The sequence below is a fragment of the Astyanax mexicanus genome, chromosome 14 (assembly GCF_023375975.1).
Source record: "Astyanax mexicanus isolate ESR-SI-001 chromosome 14, AstMex3_surface, whole genome shotgun sequence".
Classification (NCBI taxonomy): Eukaryota; Metazoa; Chordata; class Actinopteri; order Characiformes; family Acestrorhamphidae; genus Astyanax; species Astyanax mexicanus.
The window spans coordinates 10,994,435-11,009,801 of NC_064421.1; the positions used below are offsets into that span (position 1 = coordinate 10,994,435).

Genomic DNA, 15,367 nt, shown 5'->3' on the forward strand with positions numbered 1-15,367 from the left:
CTCTAACGGTTCTATTATTTTGTACACGACTGTTCCTGTATTGTTTTATTATTTATTTTATGTTGCACATTGCTGTTTTAATAGTGCACACTGCTGCTACCAAAAAAAGCCACTAGATGGCATTTAATTATTTTTTTTTTAATTTGACCATTAGTGCCTAATGTGGCGTATTACAGATCACTTGTATCACTTTGCTTCACTTATATCAAACACATCTTTTGAAATAAGATATTGTAAAATTGATGAATCAAACCAATGACTGATCTAATCTAAAACTGGCATAGTCCTCTCAAGAGAATCGAATCGAATCGTGACCCTAAAATCGGAAATAAAATCCAATCGAGGATTTAGAGAATCGTGACACCCCTAACTTTTAAAACAATTGAACTGTCATAAATATATTTTTTTTAAGCATTTGCAATGTTTTAAAAGAAAAAACCCAGATTTTCTGTATAAAGAACGTTTAATTTGTATGTCGTGTAATATATTTATTATTTTTTTCCCATGTTTATTTCTTAGTGAGCTTTTTTTTTTTTAATGATTGTACTCTCACAGGTGCCTAAAGCTTCTCTACACAGTACTGCTTGTGTACACGTGTGACTCATATCCTCTGCTATATGTGTATTACTGGTAAAAAAAAAAATATATATATATAGAAGATGCAGTAAATCTTTTTTTTTTTAGACCCTCTGCTCTCATCGCTGTATATAAATGCCCTATTTTTTTTTAACTCACAGAAGACTAATGTCGTAGGAAATATAGTGGTGTGTCAGACTACATTTAATCACCCTTTTTTTCTCTGATAGAGAAGGTGCGAAGGTGCTTGTGGGAGTTATCCAGAATGATGTCACAGCAGAGGGTTTTTGATTTATTTAAGAAACATTTTTTTTTTCCTTTTTCCCATTGCTGCTCCAGTGTTTTTCTGGTTCTGAAGAGTCAGAGAGCCATCTCTCATCTAGACTTGTATAAAGTTCATCTTTAGATTGCATCTGTGACATTTAGAGGAGAGCGATTCAAGTCAAATGACCCAAATAAAGAGCTTAAAATAGGCCGTCGCAGGGAACTATAGCTAGGACGCGGCTGAATTTATGCAACTGAAATGTCATTCCTGTTACGCTCTCAGTCCTTAGAGTTATCTGGTGTGTCATTATGAGCTGTGTTTAATTAAATGGCAGTAGTAAATCACACACTTTTAAAGGTGTTTGGAAAAGAAAGCAAAACATTGCTCTTCACCTGCTGCGAGGGATGAGCCTAGATAAGAGTGGAGCACATTTTAAAGGTACTTTAATGGATGTAATTAAATAATGATGCCATGAAACTCCAGCAGTCGGTCGCATATGGATGATTTATCGTCCGATAAATTATTATAATAAACAATATTATTGTTGTTTTTTTTGTTTGTTTGTTTGTTTTTTAAACCAATGATTTTATGACACTAATATATTGATAGTATAATAGCATCATAATGTAGTCACACCCTTTTAAATGACTGTTCACTTTTAATTAATGATAGTTTGATAATAATATGTGTTTATGAAGGCACTGTAGGCCTCTCACTCCTTGATGTTATCTGCTTTGTCAAAATGAGCTGTGTTTAACTTCTGTAAATGGAAGCAGTTGTTATCGAAAGGGGATATATTATGATAAACTCCCTTTTTCATGCTTTTGTATTTCCACTTGGCTCGCAACGGTACCTATAAACACTCTGGTTGAGAACTTTAGACAGTACACAGCCAGATTAGTCAGCAGACTTTGTCTGAATGAGGGATCTATAGCAAGTCATGTTAGGTTTGTGGCAAGTCAGCTGATGAGGAAGCTATAAGTACTTTCAAATAATAAAATTTGAGCTTCTTTCGCAGTTAAAATTGAACTTAATGATAGTTTGTGAAAGCCCAGTGTTTATAGGATATTTTAACAAAGTCTGCAGTCTGCTCTGTGTGTATGTTGGCACTGTTAGCCTCTTAGTCCTGTATTTAATTAAATGGCAGCAGTATTTAATGGGGATATATTGTAAAAAAAAAGCTCAATTTAGCATGCTTTTTTATTTCCACATGGGTCTCGACTGGCCCTGGCACAACAGGATTAGCCAGCAGACTTTGTCTGAGGGAGGGATCTATAGCAAGTCATGTTAGGTTTGTGGCAAGTCAGCAGATATGGGAGAAATAATGAGATTCTTCTACTACAGTTAAACTTGGACTTGCTTGTTCGTGTTTTGCCATTTAGCACAAGCTGAACTAGCTTTTATGCTTATTTGAATAAAAGTGACAGAGCCCTTAAGCGGCTCATTCTGAAAAGGACCGAACCTGACGAGAATAGAGCTGATGAGTTTTTTTTTTTTTTTTTTTGTTTTTTTTGTTTTTTTTTTTTTATGTGAGAATGATTTTGAACCAAGTACTTTGATAGTATAATAGCATCATAATCCAGTCACACCCTTTTAAAGAATTGTGAACTTAATAGATGATAGTTTGTGAATGATATTAGGCAATTTGGCATACTGCCAGCCCAATGTTTATAGCATATTTTAACAAAGTCTGCAGTCTGCTCTGTGTGTATAAAGGCACTGTTAGCCTCTTACTCCTGTGTTTAATTAAATTAAATTAAATTAATTAGTAGTTGTTACTTAAAGGGAATATATTATGAAAAACACACTTTTGCATGCTTTTATATTTCCATCTGAGTCTCAACTGCCCCAATAAACACTCTGGTTGAGAACCTCAGACAGTGCACAGCAGGATTAGCCAGCAGACTTTGTCTGAGAGAGGGATCTATAGCAAGTCATGGCAGGTTAGTGGAAATTCAGCAGATGAGGGTGAAATAATGAGATTTGGGCTTCTATTAAAGTTTGTGTTTTGCTATTTAGCATTAGCTAAACTAGCTTGTATGCTTATTTGCATAAAAGTGACAGAGCCCTTAAACGGCTCATTCTGAAAGGGACTGAAACTAAAAAGAATAGAGCTGGTGATCTCTTTATGTGAAATCGTATAATGGCATCATAATGCCGTCACACCCTTTTAAAGAATTGCGAATTTTTATTTGATGATAGTTTGTGAATGATTTTAGCAGATTGGCATACTGCCAGCCCAGTGTTTATAGCATATTTTAACAAAGTCTGCAGTTCGCTCTGTGTGTATGAAGGCACTCTTAGCCTCTCACTCCTCGGTGTTATCTGCTGTGCCATTATGAGCTGTATTTAATTAAATGGCAGCAGTAAATCACACACACTTTTAAAGGTATTATGAAGAGAAAGGAAAGCACGCTGCTTCACCTGCTGCGAGGGATGAGCCTCGATAAGACTGTAGCAAATGTTCAACTTTCTTTGACTCGTGTAATTGAATAATGATGCAACTCCAGCAATTTGGGTGATGCATTGCGTGGAAATGAAAATGAGGACTGTGTGAGTTGGTTGCATACACACAGACAGCGAGCGCCTATTACCCAGCAATAATAATTCCCACAGTATTTATGTGGAACGCCCTACTTCATTTGATGCTAATGGCTGTGAAGACTATACAGGCAGCGCTCTGCATATTTCTATCAATGCTTTCGGAGAGCCTTTTCGTTGATATGTTATTTTAATTCATTCATTCATTAATTTGTTTATTTTCTTTTCAGAGCCTGAGTTGGGTTGTTCAAATTCTTGTTAACATTTTAAGCTCAGGCAGATGTAGCTCACAAAGATGCAGTGGATGTTAGCTGTGGTCCTGGTTTTTAAGATTTATTTATTTTTTTTGTGAATTAAGAGTTTATCACCCATATAAAGCATTGATCAGCAGTTTTGAACAAGGTGTAATATTATTTTAATACTATTAGTCTTTATTTATTTTTAATTGAGATGAAATTTTCAGTCTTGTCTATACAAACATGTACAAGCAGGGATGCACTAAATATTTGGCAACCAAAATTGTTCTGCCAAAAACAAACCAAATGTTGGCTAATTTAATTCAAATTCATATTGCAATCAATTAATTAACCTTTATTTAAACTCTGAATACATTGAGGGTGGACATTATTTACAATGTAGCCAAGCCAATACACAGGGAAGCAATTGTCAATGAAAAATAATAAATAAATAAATAAATAAATAAAAAGTCCCAGCACTTTAAAAAGATATAAAATCTATTTTAAAATAATATATATATAGAGATATAAAACAAATAAGATATAAAAAAGTGTAACAGCACAGTATTTGAAACAAACCCCAGAAAAACTTAATTTCATATAAAGGGTAACAACAGAGGTTGGACAATGAAACTGAAACACCTGGTTTTAGACCACAATAATTAATTGTCTGACGGACAGTTCTGGTAGAAACAAGAGAATTGAGTGTGCATTGTTTTCTGCTGTGATTTGTTCAGCCGTGGTTTTATGTTTTTTTTATGACACAATCCGGGTTAGCACACGAACATCCCTTTCAGACAGCTTCCTCTTACAGCGTCCACAGTTAATCCTGTTGGATATTGTTGGTCCTTCTTGGTGATATGCTGACATTACCCTGGATACCGTGGCTCTTGATGCATCACAAAGACTTGCTGTCTTGGTCACAGATAAATATTTTTAAAATAGTTTATTGAAACACATAGCAAAATGACATACGATTTTATAAAATGGTCAGGATAAGACTGGATAGAGATGCAGTGAAAGCAGCCCTAATAAACGGCAATAAAATGGTAACACTTTAAACTAAGAGTCACAAATAACAGTTACTCACAGCAGTAATAAACATTGTTAAATGATTAAGTGATGTCTCATCTAGTGCTTACATGATATGACACTAGTCAAGACTTTATTATACATTAATACATTTTATAATTTATATTATAAATCCTGTTTATTAATGTACCCTTGCTTGTTTATTAGTGTTACCAGTGAAGGTTATGTTCTGTTCATTCTCAAGAGCCAGAATAGCACAAATCCTAAAATTCACTGTTCATTTAGTATGAAAATCTAGTAATTATGGTGCAAGATATGGACATAAAAAGCAATGTTTTATAAAGTTTTAATACATAGAAGTGATACATTTCTAATAAAACGGTCTGTTACTGCTTGAGTGTGCAGACGAAGCCCTTTGTGATTTTTTTTTATTCTGTGTTCGGAAAGAGAAATCGAATTAACCCCTCCATTAAACATTACAGCATGATAAAATTCACCACTGCGCAAAGAGCAGCATAAAATGAATGACCTGCTATTAGCTACGCTCATCATGACTGCACAAGAAGTCAACTTAGAGAGTCTGTATCGACGTCTGTCTGTCTGTCTGTCTGTGTGTCTGTCTGCCTGTCTGTCTGTCTGTGGTGGTGTGTGTTTTTTATGTAGGCACTAAAAGTCTCTAAAAAATAAACTACTTTAAATTGGACCCATTGCTGACATGCGTGTAAAAATGTGTGTGCACACCCACACACACACACCCACACCCACACACACACACACACACCTACACACACACACACACACACACACACCTACCCACACACACACACACACACACCGTGTCTGCTATATACTAGTGCATCTAAAAAAAATAGAATATCATTGAAAAGTTACTTTATTTCAGTAATTCAGCCAATAAAAAAACCCAAAAATCAGTATCTCTGAAAATGTAAATATTATATAAGACCAATTGGTACTTTTGGCAGTGTGTGCAGTGTGCCAAGTCCTGCTGGAAAATGAAATCTGCATCTACATAAAAGTTGTCAGCAGAGGGAAGCATGAAGTGCTGTAAGTAAGATTTTGCTGGAAAACACTGCACTGACTTTGGACTTGGAAATAAAACACAGTGGATCAACACCAGCAGATGACATGTCTCTCCAAACCATCACTGATCATCTAGCTAAATGCTAAATTTTACATTTCATTTTGAAATCAAGGGATCAGAGTCTGGAGGAAGAGTGGAGAGACACACACATTTCAAGCTGCTTGAGGTCTAGTGTGAAGTTTCACCAATCAGTGATGGTTTGGAGAGACATGTATGTCATCTGCTGGTGTTGGTCCACTGTGTTATATTATCAAGTCCAAAGTCAGTCCAGTGTTTTCCTGGAAAATCTTACAGAATAGAGATGCGGATTTCATTTTCCAGCAGAACTTGGCACACTGCCCACACTGCTAAAAGTACCAATTGATCTTATATAATATTCCAATTTTCTGAATTTCTTTGGGTTTTTATTGGCTGTAAGCCATAATCATCAACAATAAAATAAATACATGCTTAAAATAGTTCACTCTGTGTAATACATCTATATTATAGAGGAGTTTCACATTTTTTTTTTTTTTTTTTTTATTTCACATTTATTTTCAGTTATATTCATTTTTTTTTTTTTTTTAAATGCACTAGTGTGTATATAAAGACCGTTTACAGGGCGGGCCGAGGTGGGCTTGGACAGAGTAAACGTGCACAGGTTCAGGTAGGGTCTGACTGGATTTTTTGAGCCTGATCTAAGCTCTAGAAAGCATTTTTAGATCTCTCACCTGATTTCTACCATTCTGTCTGTGGCTTTTTGTTTATTTTTCTTTTTTTTTTCTTTTTATTCCTTGCCTGTTCCATTTCACTTTGATGTTTTTTTTTTTCCTGTAATGGAGGTTCTCCTTCATCCTTCCTGTAGTGTCCCTCCAGTAGGGTGTTGTATTATCTCTCTCCAGCTCCGTCAGCTGGCTTGTTTATGCCTCTCATCCTGCATAAAGTCTGCTCTCCTCCATGCAGCTCTCTCCATCCCCACAGCCTGATCTCCATTCAGCACCACTCTCCTGCTTCGGCTCGGCCGCCATGCTCTCTCTCTCTCTCTCTCTCTCTCTCTCTCTCTCTCTCTCTCTCTCTCTCTCTCCGAGCTGTGGTGAGAGCCATCTCCAGCAGCCCTGAGTGATAAGCGCTGCATTGTCAGGAGCTCTGTGCTTTCTTCCTAATTAACCCTCAGGGCAGCGGGAGAGACGGAACAGCCAGCTAAGCACAGCTAAACTAATGGAAAGCTCCGATTTTGTGAGCAGAAACGGAGATTGGGACGGCAGCCACTTTCTTGCTCATTCACTGTTTTTCATCTTGTCAGGGACTGATCAGTGGCCGTTTAGTAAACTGGCTGCAGACTTCGTTTTTTTAAATCCTTTTCTCTCCCTTTACAAACAGGATGAGACAGATTCGGTGTTTTCCGCTGCTTCCTCTCTTTCTTCACAGTTATTAACCTCAGTGATGCTAAGTGGTTTTGGCTAACATATGTAGTTTAGGACCCAGCTGGTCAGCCCATTACGCGATGCAGCTTTTACTCTCTCGTTGTTGTTTTTTCTTTGTGAAAGCTATTGCAGATACAGTTCAGATACAGATACAGTAAATCTGTCATCAGTGTATCTATTTCTGAAGATACATAATTAAAAGTTCTAGTGTTTAACTGAAATTTAAACCTGGATAAGCCTGATCCTGGAAAAGCTGTCAGTTTATATATATATATATATATGTGTGTGTGTTTAAAAGAGAAGCACAAGTATTTATAACAAGCCCTCAAAATGTCTGGTGTTGTGCCGAATGCAGCACCCCTACCAGGAAAAGCACCCCCTTTCGGGATTGCACGTCTTCTTGGCTATAACTTTTTTTTGAAAATGGAAATACTTAAGATTCTGTGCTAAGCTACGCTAACTAATACGAAATAATGAAAAACAGTCATGTTACCTGCAGCCTCCATAGTACCATAGTAGTGCTGAAATCTGCACCCCCACCATGAAAAGCACCCCCTCTCAGCACCGCGTAAGAACCTCCTTTTTCTTGATAAAAACCCTTTATCTTTACTTCTGAACTACTACGTTCTGAGAGGGGGTGCTTTTCCTGGCGGGGGTGCTGAATTCGGCACAGCACCGGTAATACCTCATTTAAAGACTAATTACATAAAAGGTTTATAACACATAGATAAAAACTGGATAATAGCTTATTGAAACACAGAGCAACATTTTTTTAAATGGTCTGGATGAGATGCTGTTATATTTGTGTGTTTTCTTTTTGTAAAATAAAGTTAGAAATTTAAGTGATACTTCATAACAATCTTGTAAACAATGCAAATCTCTATCACTTTTTATAGTTTAAGGGCATCACATTTATTTATGAAGCTAGAAAACAATGTTGCATATCTACATAAATTGCTTCTAAATTTAAATATGGATTCAATTTCAATCGCAAATACATTTACATTTCTTTTGATAGGTGCAATATAATATGATATTATATTACAAAATATATTGACAGCAAAAAACAGGATAAGTTTTACAGCTGTTTTACAACAAAACACCTTTTAAGCCACAACAAAACTCAGTCTAAACCCAAGTGACGTGTTTTTAACCAGCAGCTCTCTTGCTATGCATTAGTGTAGGGTCTGTCCCAGTTGTGCCATACCCAAGTGGCTTGTTTGAAGTGTAAACTTCAGTGACGTTGCCAAATAATGAGTAATAGTGTGGCTATTTTAAGTTAAGTTGAAGGTGCCTCGATGGAAATGGGGACACTTCCCATCACATATTTCAATTTAAGAGTCCCTGCATTAACTTCTCAGACCTGATCCTGCACCAGCTGCTCTGAACTCTTATATAATCAGCTCATTAATAATCAGCTCATTAGTAATCAGCTCATTAATAAGTGCTGTCAGAGTAGCAGGGGTGAGTTAAAGCTGAGAAAGTCTGGAAAATGTCTAATGGAGGGATTAAGAAACACTGATATAAAAGTTGTTTATCTCATGCTGTTGACTCTAAGTAAGGTGCATCATTTTATTTTAGTTGAAAAATATGTTACTTCTTTATATTTTATGTTTAATTAACAATTTGCACGGACTTTCTCAATAAAATGAGAAATGAAGTGTGAAAACATACTTTTACTAATTGAGTGTATGTAATAAGAAATAGGTGTATAAATAGGAGTTTATAACTGACCACACAGAGCTGCACAACAGACAGACTCAGAAGATCCCGAGAGCCATCAGACTCTTTAACTCCTCCCATCGGGGACAAGATGCTGCTGCTGACTGAGTTTAACCCAGTCACACCACATGGACATTATTCTACCACTTAATTCTTAATTCTTTACACTATCACTTCCCCACCCTCACTTAAATTCAAGTATATTTACTCATGATTAGGTATTCACATATTCACTTTTCAGACCTATATTTGTTACGTATGCATATTTATATTTATATTTAGCTTTTAATGCCCATATATTTATCTATCTATCTATCTATCTATCTATCTGTCTGTCTGTCTGTCTGTCTGTCTGTCTGTCTGTCTGTCTGTCTGTCTGTCTGTCTGTCTGTCTGTCTGTCTGTCTGTCTGTCTGTCTGTCTGTCTGTCTGTCTGTTTGTCTATGTATCTATCATAAAATAATTTATAAAAAATGTGCTATATTTTGATCTATATCATTATATCACAGCCCTACATTTATATATATATATATATATATATATATATATATATATATATATATATATATATATATATATATATATATATACATATATATATATATATATATACATGTATTTGTATATGTGTGTATGTATATATATATATATATATATATATATATATATATATATATATATATATATATATATATATATATATATATATATAGGGTCTAACTGGGGCAGAGTAACAAACACAAAACCCAACTAATTTATTAACCCTTTATTTGTTTATGTATGTATCTTTTTTATCTTGAATAAATGCTAAATATAAATATTGGTTGGTGTGGCACAGTGGATAAACACCCCCTGCCAGTGAGCTACCACATCATGTAGGAGACCTAGGGTTCAATTCCCGGTCTGGGTGACTGGGTGCACCTCTGTAAAATAAATAACCTTGTAAGTCACTCTGGATAAGAGTGTCAGCTTAATGCCATATATGTAAAATGTACAATACAACAGCAGTTATTTAATACTAAATAAATTCATTTAACAATATAGGGGGTCATTCATTTCCAAGATGTACTAAAATGTGAATACATTTTGAATAATAGAGATAAGAGTGAATGCCAAGTGCAGTATTCCCTTCAGGTGGTGGACAGATGCCAGGTTTTCTTTGGTATACAGAGCTGTTTCTTCCAGGAGTCTTGTGGATGTTGGTGGTTTTGTCTGTGATTTATTTTCAGAGCTTTAATAAATATTATTTGACAAAGCCCCACATATTGCTGATGCCCAGCCAAGGTAAACCGTCTGCTTGGCACACTGAAAGATCTAAATACACAAAGCTGGCACTTAGGGATTGCATAACGTAACAGGTGCATTGGGCTCCTTAAATCCGCTCTGTACCTGGAACTGTGTGTTTATATGCTACTGTGTCGGTCCTTCAGCTGTGCAGTATGGCTTGAGGCGATGAAGGTACAGCAGGTACGGTTGCTGTGCCACGCCGCTGTCTTTAAAAAGTGCTCCGGGATATTTATGCTTTAAATGCTCATGTATAGCAGCTGTAGCCACAGTTTATTCTCTGGATAAATCTATGGCCGCGTCCCAAACCACATACTTGTTTTAAGTTTACTTACTTCACTGTTAAAAGTATAAGTTCCTTGAGAAACTTTTATTATTATTATTTATTTTATTTTATTTTATTTTTCAATTTAAAACTGCTGAGGAACCTCTTAAGGTGGTTTGAGGAACCTTAACCTTGAGGAAGCTTAAAGAAAGGTTCCTGGAAATCTGTAACATTCTACAAGTCACATCTACAACAGGAAGTTACATCAACTGGTACTTCTAAAGATAATGGGAAGACTAAAACTAAGTTCTATCATTTGTGTTTTCTTCTGTATATTTGATATTATTGTAGCTATGACTAAGGAGATTAATCTTAACACTTTGTGATGTTACCTAAATTAATTATTAGCTATTATTTGTTTATTTGAGAAAATTGCTCAAATGTGCTCAGTGTCTTCTTGCTATTAGAATTAGCAAAATAAAATAAAAAAAACATGAAAAATAGCTAAATGGCGGCTATGCTATGCTAAACACTCATTCCTGTTACATTCAGTCCTGTTACTCAAAACAGAAAAGTAACAGGAATGTGTTCCAGAGTTACAGTAACAGGAATGAGTGTTATTAAAATAAGTGATTTTTTTTGTCATAAATATCAATTATTTAAATTATTTGAACTTTTCTTGATAGAAAATCAAAGGATTTGGTGGACCTGCTTTTGAACATGCTTTTTAAATGGCACATGAGTAACCTTCTTCAGCTTATAAATCTTGTAAAATATAAAGGAAAGCTGCCTGAGTTTGACTAGTACATGGTTTGAATTGTTACATATATGTGTTATTAGATTCAGAGTTGAAAAAGTTTAGAAAATAAAAGAAAATGGCACCCGTTCGGAAAATGGCCTTTATCAAAGTGTGATTAATTGTGATAAATCACAAAATACTATTCACTATTGACTGATAAACTAGTAAAGTTTAAAATATGCTTAAAGCTGTGCTGTGTCAGATGCCCCAACCTCCCTTCTAGTAATCAAACTTGAGTCTGTCTTTTAATTTTAGAGACACTTTCCATATAAGAAAGCCTTCATAAAAAAGTCTTCTCAGCCAAGTTGCTGATCTAGATCAATCCCAGCTATTGTATTTCATAGTTATGCTTAAATTTAATAAAGATAAAACTTCAATATTGGCATGGATACGGCCAGATGCAGACATTGCAGTATTGATCTATGGAACGGGCTCATCTCTTTTATAGCAGTCCATCCCAATCTGTTGCTCTTAAATAAACACTAGACTCTATTGTGATGTGTTATGTCCTGAGGCGAACACGGCACACTGCTGCAGTGCGTTTATAGGATATAGTAATATTTGCTGAAATGATGGTGATTAATTCTGTACTTCCACTATTTCTCCCAGAATTCACGGCTCTGTGGACTGCCTGTCAGAGCTGACCTCCTCTCGACACGCCTTCACTGGTGAGCTGTTTTCAGCTGCTGTCCTAATCTCTGTATTTCTGCAATAATTTGAAAGATTATTTACACGATTTATGCAAATGTGTTTATTTGCAGTATGTGTTTGTGTGTCATCCAGGAATCCGCCGCAGTTTTAGCACTTCTTCAGCCATCGCCGCACAGCGGGAGCCGAACCGGAAAAGTCAAGCTAACCGGTAAGAAATAGAGGAAAATAGTCTAGAAAGTTTTCCACTTTAGAAAGTGCACTAACAAGTGAGTATAATTTAAAGAGAGATCTTAACTGGAACTTTTTAATGTAAAGAAACTACTTCTTTATCTATAATGCTATATACAGCTCTGGACTAAATTAAGAGACCACTTCAGTTTCTGAATCAGTTTCTCTGATTTTGCTATTTCTAGGTTTATGTTTGAGTAAAATGAACATTGTTGTTTTATTCTATAAACTACAGACTTTTCACCCAAATTTCAAAATAAATATTGTCATTTAGAGCATTTATTTGCAGAAAAAGATTTCAGACCTCAAATAATGCAAAAAAAAAAACAAGTTCATATTAATAAAGTTTTAATAGTTCAGATATCAATAATCGGGGGAATAACCCTGATGTTTAATCACAGTTTTCATGCATCTTGGCATGTTCTCCTCCACCAGTCTTACACACTGCTTTTGGATAACTTTGACCTGGTGCAAGTGTTTAAGCGATTCAGCTTAGTTTGATGGCTTGTGATCATCCATCTTCCTGATTTCAATTTGGTAACATTAAAGGAATTCTTTTTAAAGTGATCTCTTAATTTTTTCCAGACCCGTGTATGTATATTATATTTTTCTTTAACTGAAATTTACAAAATGCAAAACTGCAGATGTTTTATTTATATATATATATATATATATATATATATATATATATATATATATATATATATATATATATATATATATATATATATATATATTGTAAGTAAACATCTTGTTATTGATGTCATTCAATTGTTACTCTGTTTATGAATTATGTACAATTTATATTATGCCATAAAATACAGAACATTATTATAAGTACTGCAGTTGGTTTTACCATAAACCCAACAACTTCTTCTGTATGATCTCACATGAGTCTCATCAGACTTTGGATTCTGATTGTTGTCAGAATCCCCTCCAACTGCCAACCCCACCTTGAGGGTTCTATACAGACCTGGCAACCTATGACCAAAGTTTCCTCCGCATGTGTCCACAACGGGCACATGTCTCGCCAGACCACGCAATTAATGGAACATAGAACACCATATTAAAGTTAGCAAAATACTTTAAAACGGGTTTAATACTTTTAGAGAGAGAGAATGATAATAGTATCACAATTCAAGCCTAATGTAATCATTGGGATATGTTGTAAGAAAATAAAACTCCCTGTGAATTGCAAATACCTTGTATCTCCATTTACTTCTTCACATTTCGACATAATGTGAAGAATCTGACAGTTGATTTGTGCATTTTGACAAATTCCCAGATAAATATATCAATAGAAATGTTTTTTTTTTTTTCTTTTTTTTTTTTAAACCCATTGGCTGTAAAGTTGCCATTTTGGATAAACAAGGTTTTCACATGAAAGGGACAGCATTTTCTGTACACTGTCACTATTATTGCATTTGCAATCATCCTTGTAGGGCCTACCTACTAAAGTCTAGTCTAGTCTAGTCCGGATGTTTGGTCTGAACAGTTTGAATGTTGTCAGCTTTGATAACAAAGGAGAAAACACAAACTTGGGTAAACATGTAAAAAAAAAAAAGACTCTCCGCTTTAATATTTTGGTACAAATGCTTGCTTTGGAAAACTGACAAATGAAAGTAAACATAGCGCAGCGGAATAAATTAGCGGCGCTCTCTTTAATCAGCACCCTCCTGTTGTTTTCTTGTTTCGTCTCGCTTGCCATGTGCTTGATTGTGCAGCAGTCATTCGTCCGGCGTGCGGCGGCGCTGGAGCACGCCGAGTTCTGGCTGGGGTTCGCTCAGCTCAGCTGGAGCGTCTGCTCGAGGGCCCGGCAGCGTGGGAGGGACCACCAGCTCCTCTGGCTCGGACGGCGCCGTCAAACTGCACCTGGGCATGCAGGTCCTGCTCAGCAGCGCCAACGAGATGGGCACCATCCGCTACCTTGGCACCGCCGACTTCGCCCCTGGCCTGTGGCTGGGCCTGGAGCTGCGCAGTGCGAAGGGAAAGAATGACGGGTCGGTTGGCTCGCGCCGCTACTTCAGCTGCCGCTCTGGCTACGGCGTCCTGGTGCGGCCGAGCAGGGTCTCCTACAGAGGCATCAATGGAGCCAAGCTGGTGGACGAAAGCAGCTGAGACGGGAGATCTTCCAAGCGGGAGGCTCTCGGCTCGATCGGCTCTCGGCTTTCCGATTCCATCTGTCTCTCACTCCATCAAGCTTCTTTATTCTCGTAGCAAACAAGCAGCTCTCTGGCTGGGATTGACGGCGTCGCTGATGGAGAGACAAAAGACTGAGGATACGTGCCAAAGTGCGAGGTGAAGCACTTTGGAAGCACAAAAAATAAAGAGACAGGGTCATTAGTCGGCACTGGAGTGTGTGTAATGAGGTGCGTTTTTTTCTGTGCGTTTGTTTCTTGGTTAATATGAATGTTTCTGTTGAAATGATGATGAATGTCAGGTTATTTTGTGATGAATTGTTCCTTTCCCTTTAAATTTTGAAGCGAAAAGTTCTTGAAAAGGTCTTAGATAGAGGTTAGATTCTGATTCTGCAGTACATGATCAGTAGCAGTTTCTAAGCACTTTAAATTTAAGTAAATTATAAGTAAACGCGGTTTAAGACAATGACTTTCCATAAATGTGACTCGCATTTAATGTTGACCCTGTTCACACCTGCTGTTAATATGATGGATCCTGGCTGGTCTGATCACAAATGAGCGCCAAAACTTAAAGCTGTTCACACCTGACAATTTGTATACATCTCCTGTAAGCATCTCCTGTGGATGTCTCACATCATTCCAACTGTAGAAGTTTTCTTTGCCAGTTTTCAGTTTTCTCAGCCCAATCCAAGATCCGTTTGTGCACAGTATCAAACTTTATACATAAGCTTGTTATCATAGCATGCCCATCTTAATTAACTCATGCAGTCAGTTGTTGGATGGTGTGGTTGTGCCCAACAACACCAAGCTAATGGTTAAAGATTATAATCCTGGCTGGTGCACAAGCAAACTAGCTACCTAAGCTGGATTTGGGCTGAGAACTGCAAAAAAAAAAAATGGAAAACACTTGGGTTGCAATTTCACAGCAGGTAAAAGTGGCTCAAATGCAAAAAAAAAAAAAAAAAGATATTTTACGTCAATTGTGACAAAAATGCATATTTTGTGTGGTAGTGTGAAGTATTTTAGACACTTCAATATGTGGTTTTGAAATCTGACATCTTTATCTGATTCAAGGTAAGCCTCGTCAGAGTTAATGCAACTTTTACGTCAGGAAGAAGTAAATTAA

The 15,367-nt window shown here is 36.3% G+C and overlaps 1 protein-coding gene across 4 annotated transcripts in view; it reads left to right on the top strand.

Moving 5' to 3' along the window:
* Positions 1-15,145, top strand: part of zgc:103755 (CAP_GLY domain-containing protein) — a 92,009-nt gene extending 76,864 nt beyond the window's left edge. For 3 of the 4 annotated variants that reach the window (XM_049464196.1, XM_022673188.2, XM_049464195.1), the window contains 3 exons: positions 11,834-11,892; positions 12,008-12,083; positions 13,828-15,145. In XM_049464196.1, coding sequence (XP_049320153.1) covers positions 11,834-11,892; positions 12,008-12,083; positions 13,828-14,221 — 529 coding nt within the window. In that variant the 3' untranslated portion in view covers positions 14,222-15,145. The remainder of the gene's footprint in view (positions 1-11,833; positions 11,893-12,007; positions 12,084-13,827) is intronic. The other variant, XM_049464194.1, reaches the window with a different exon arrangement.
* Positions 15,146-15,367: the final 222 nt, after the last annotated feature.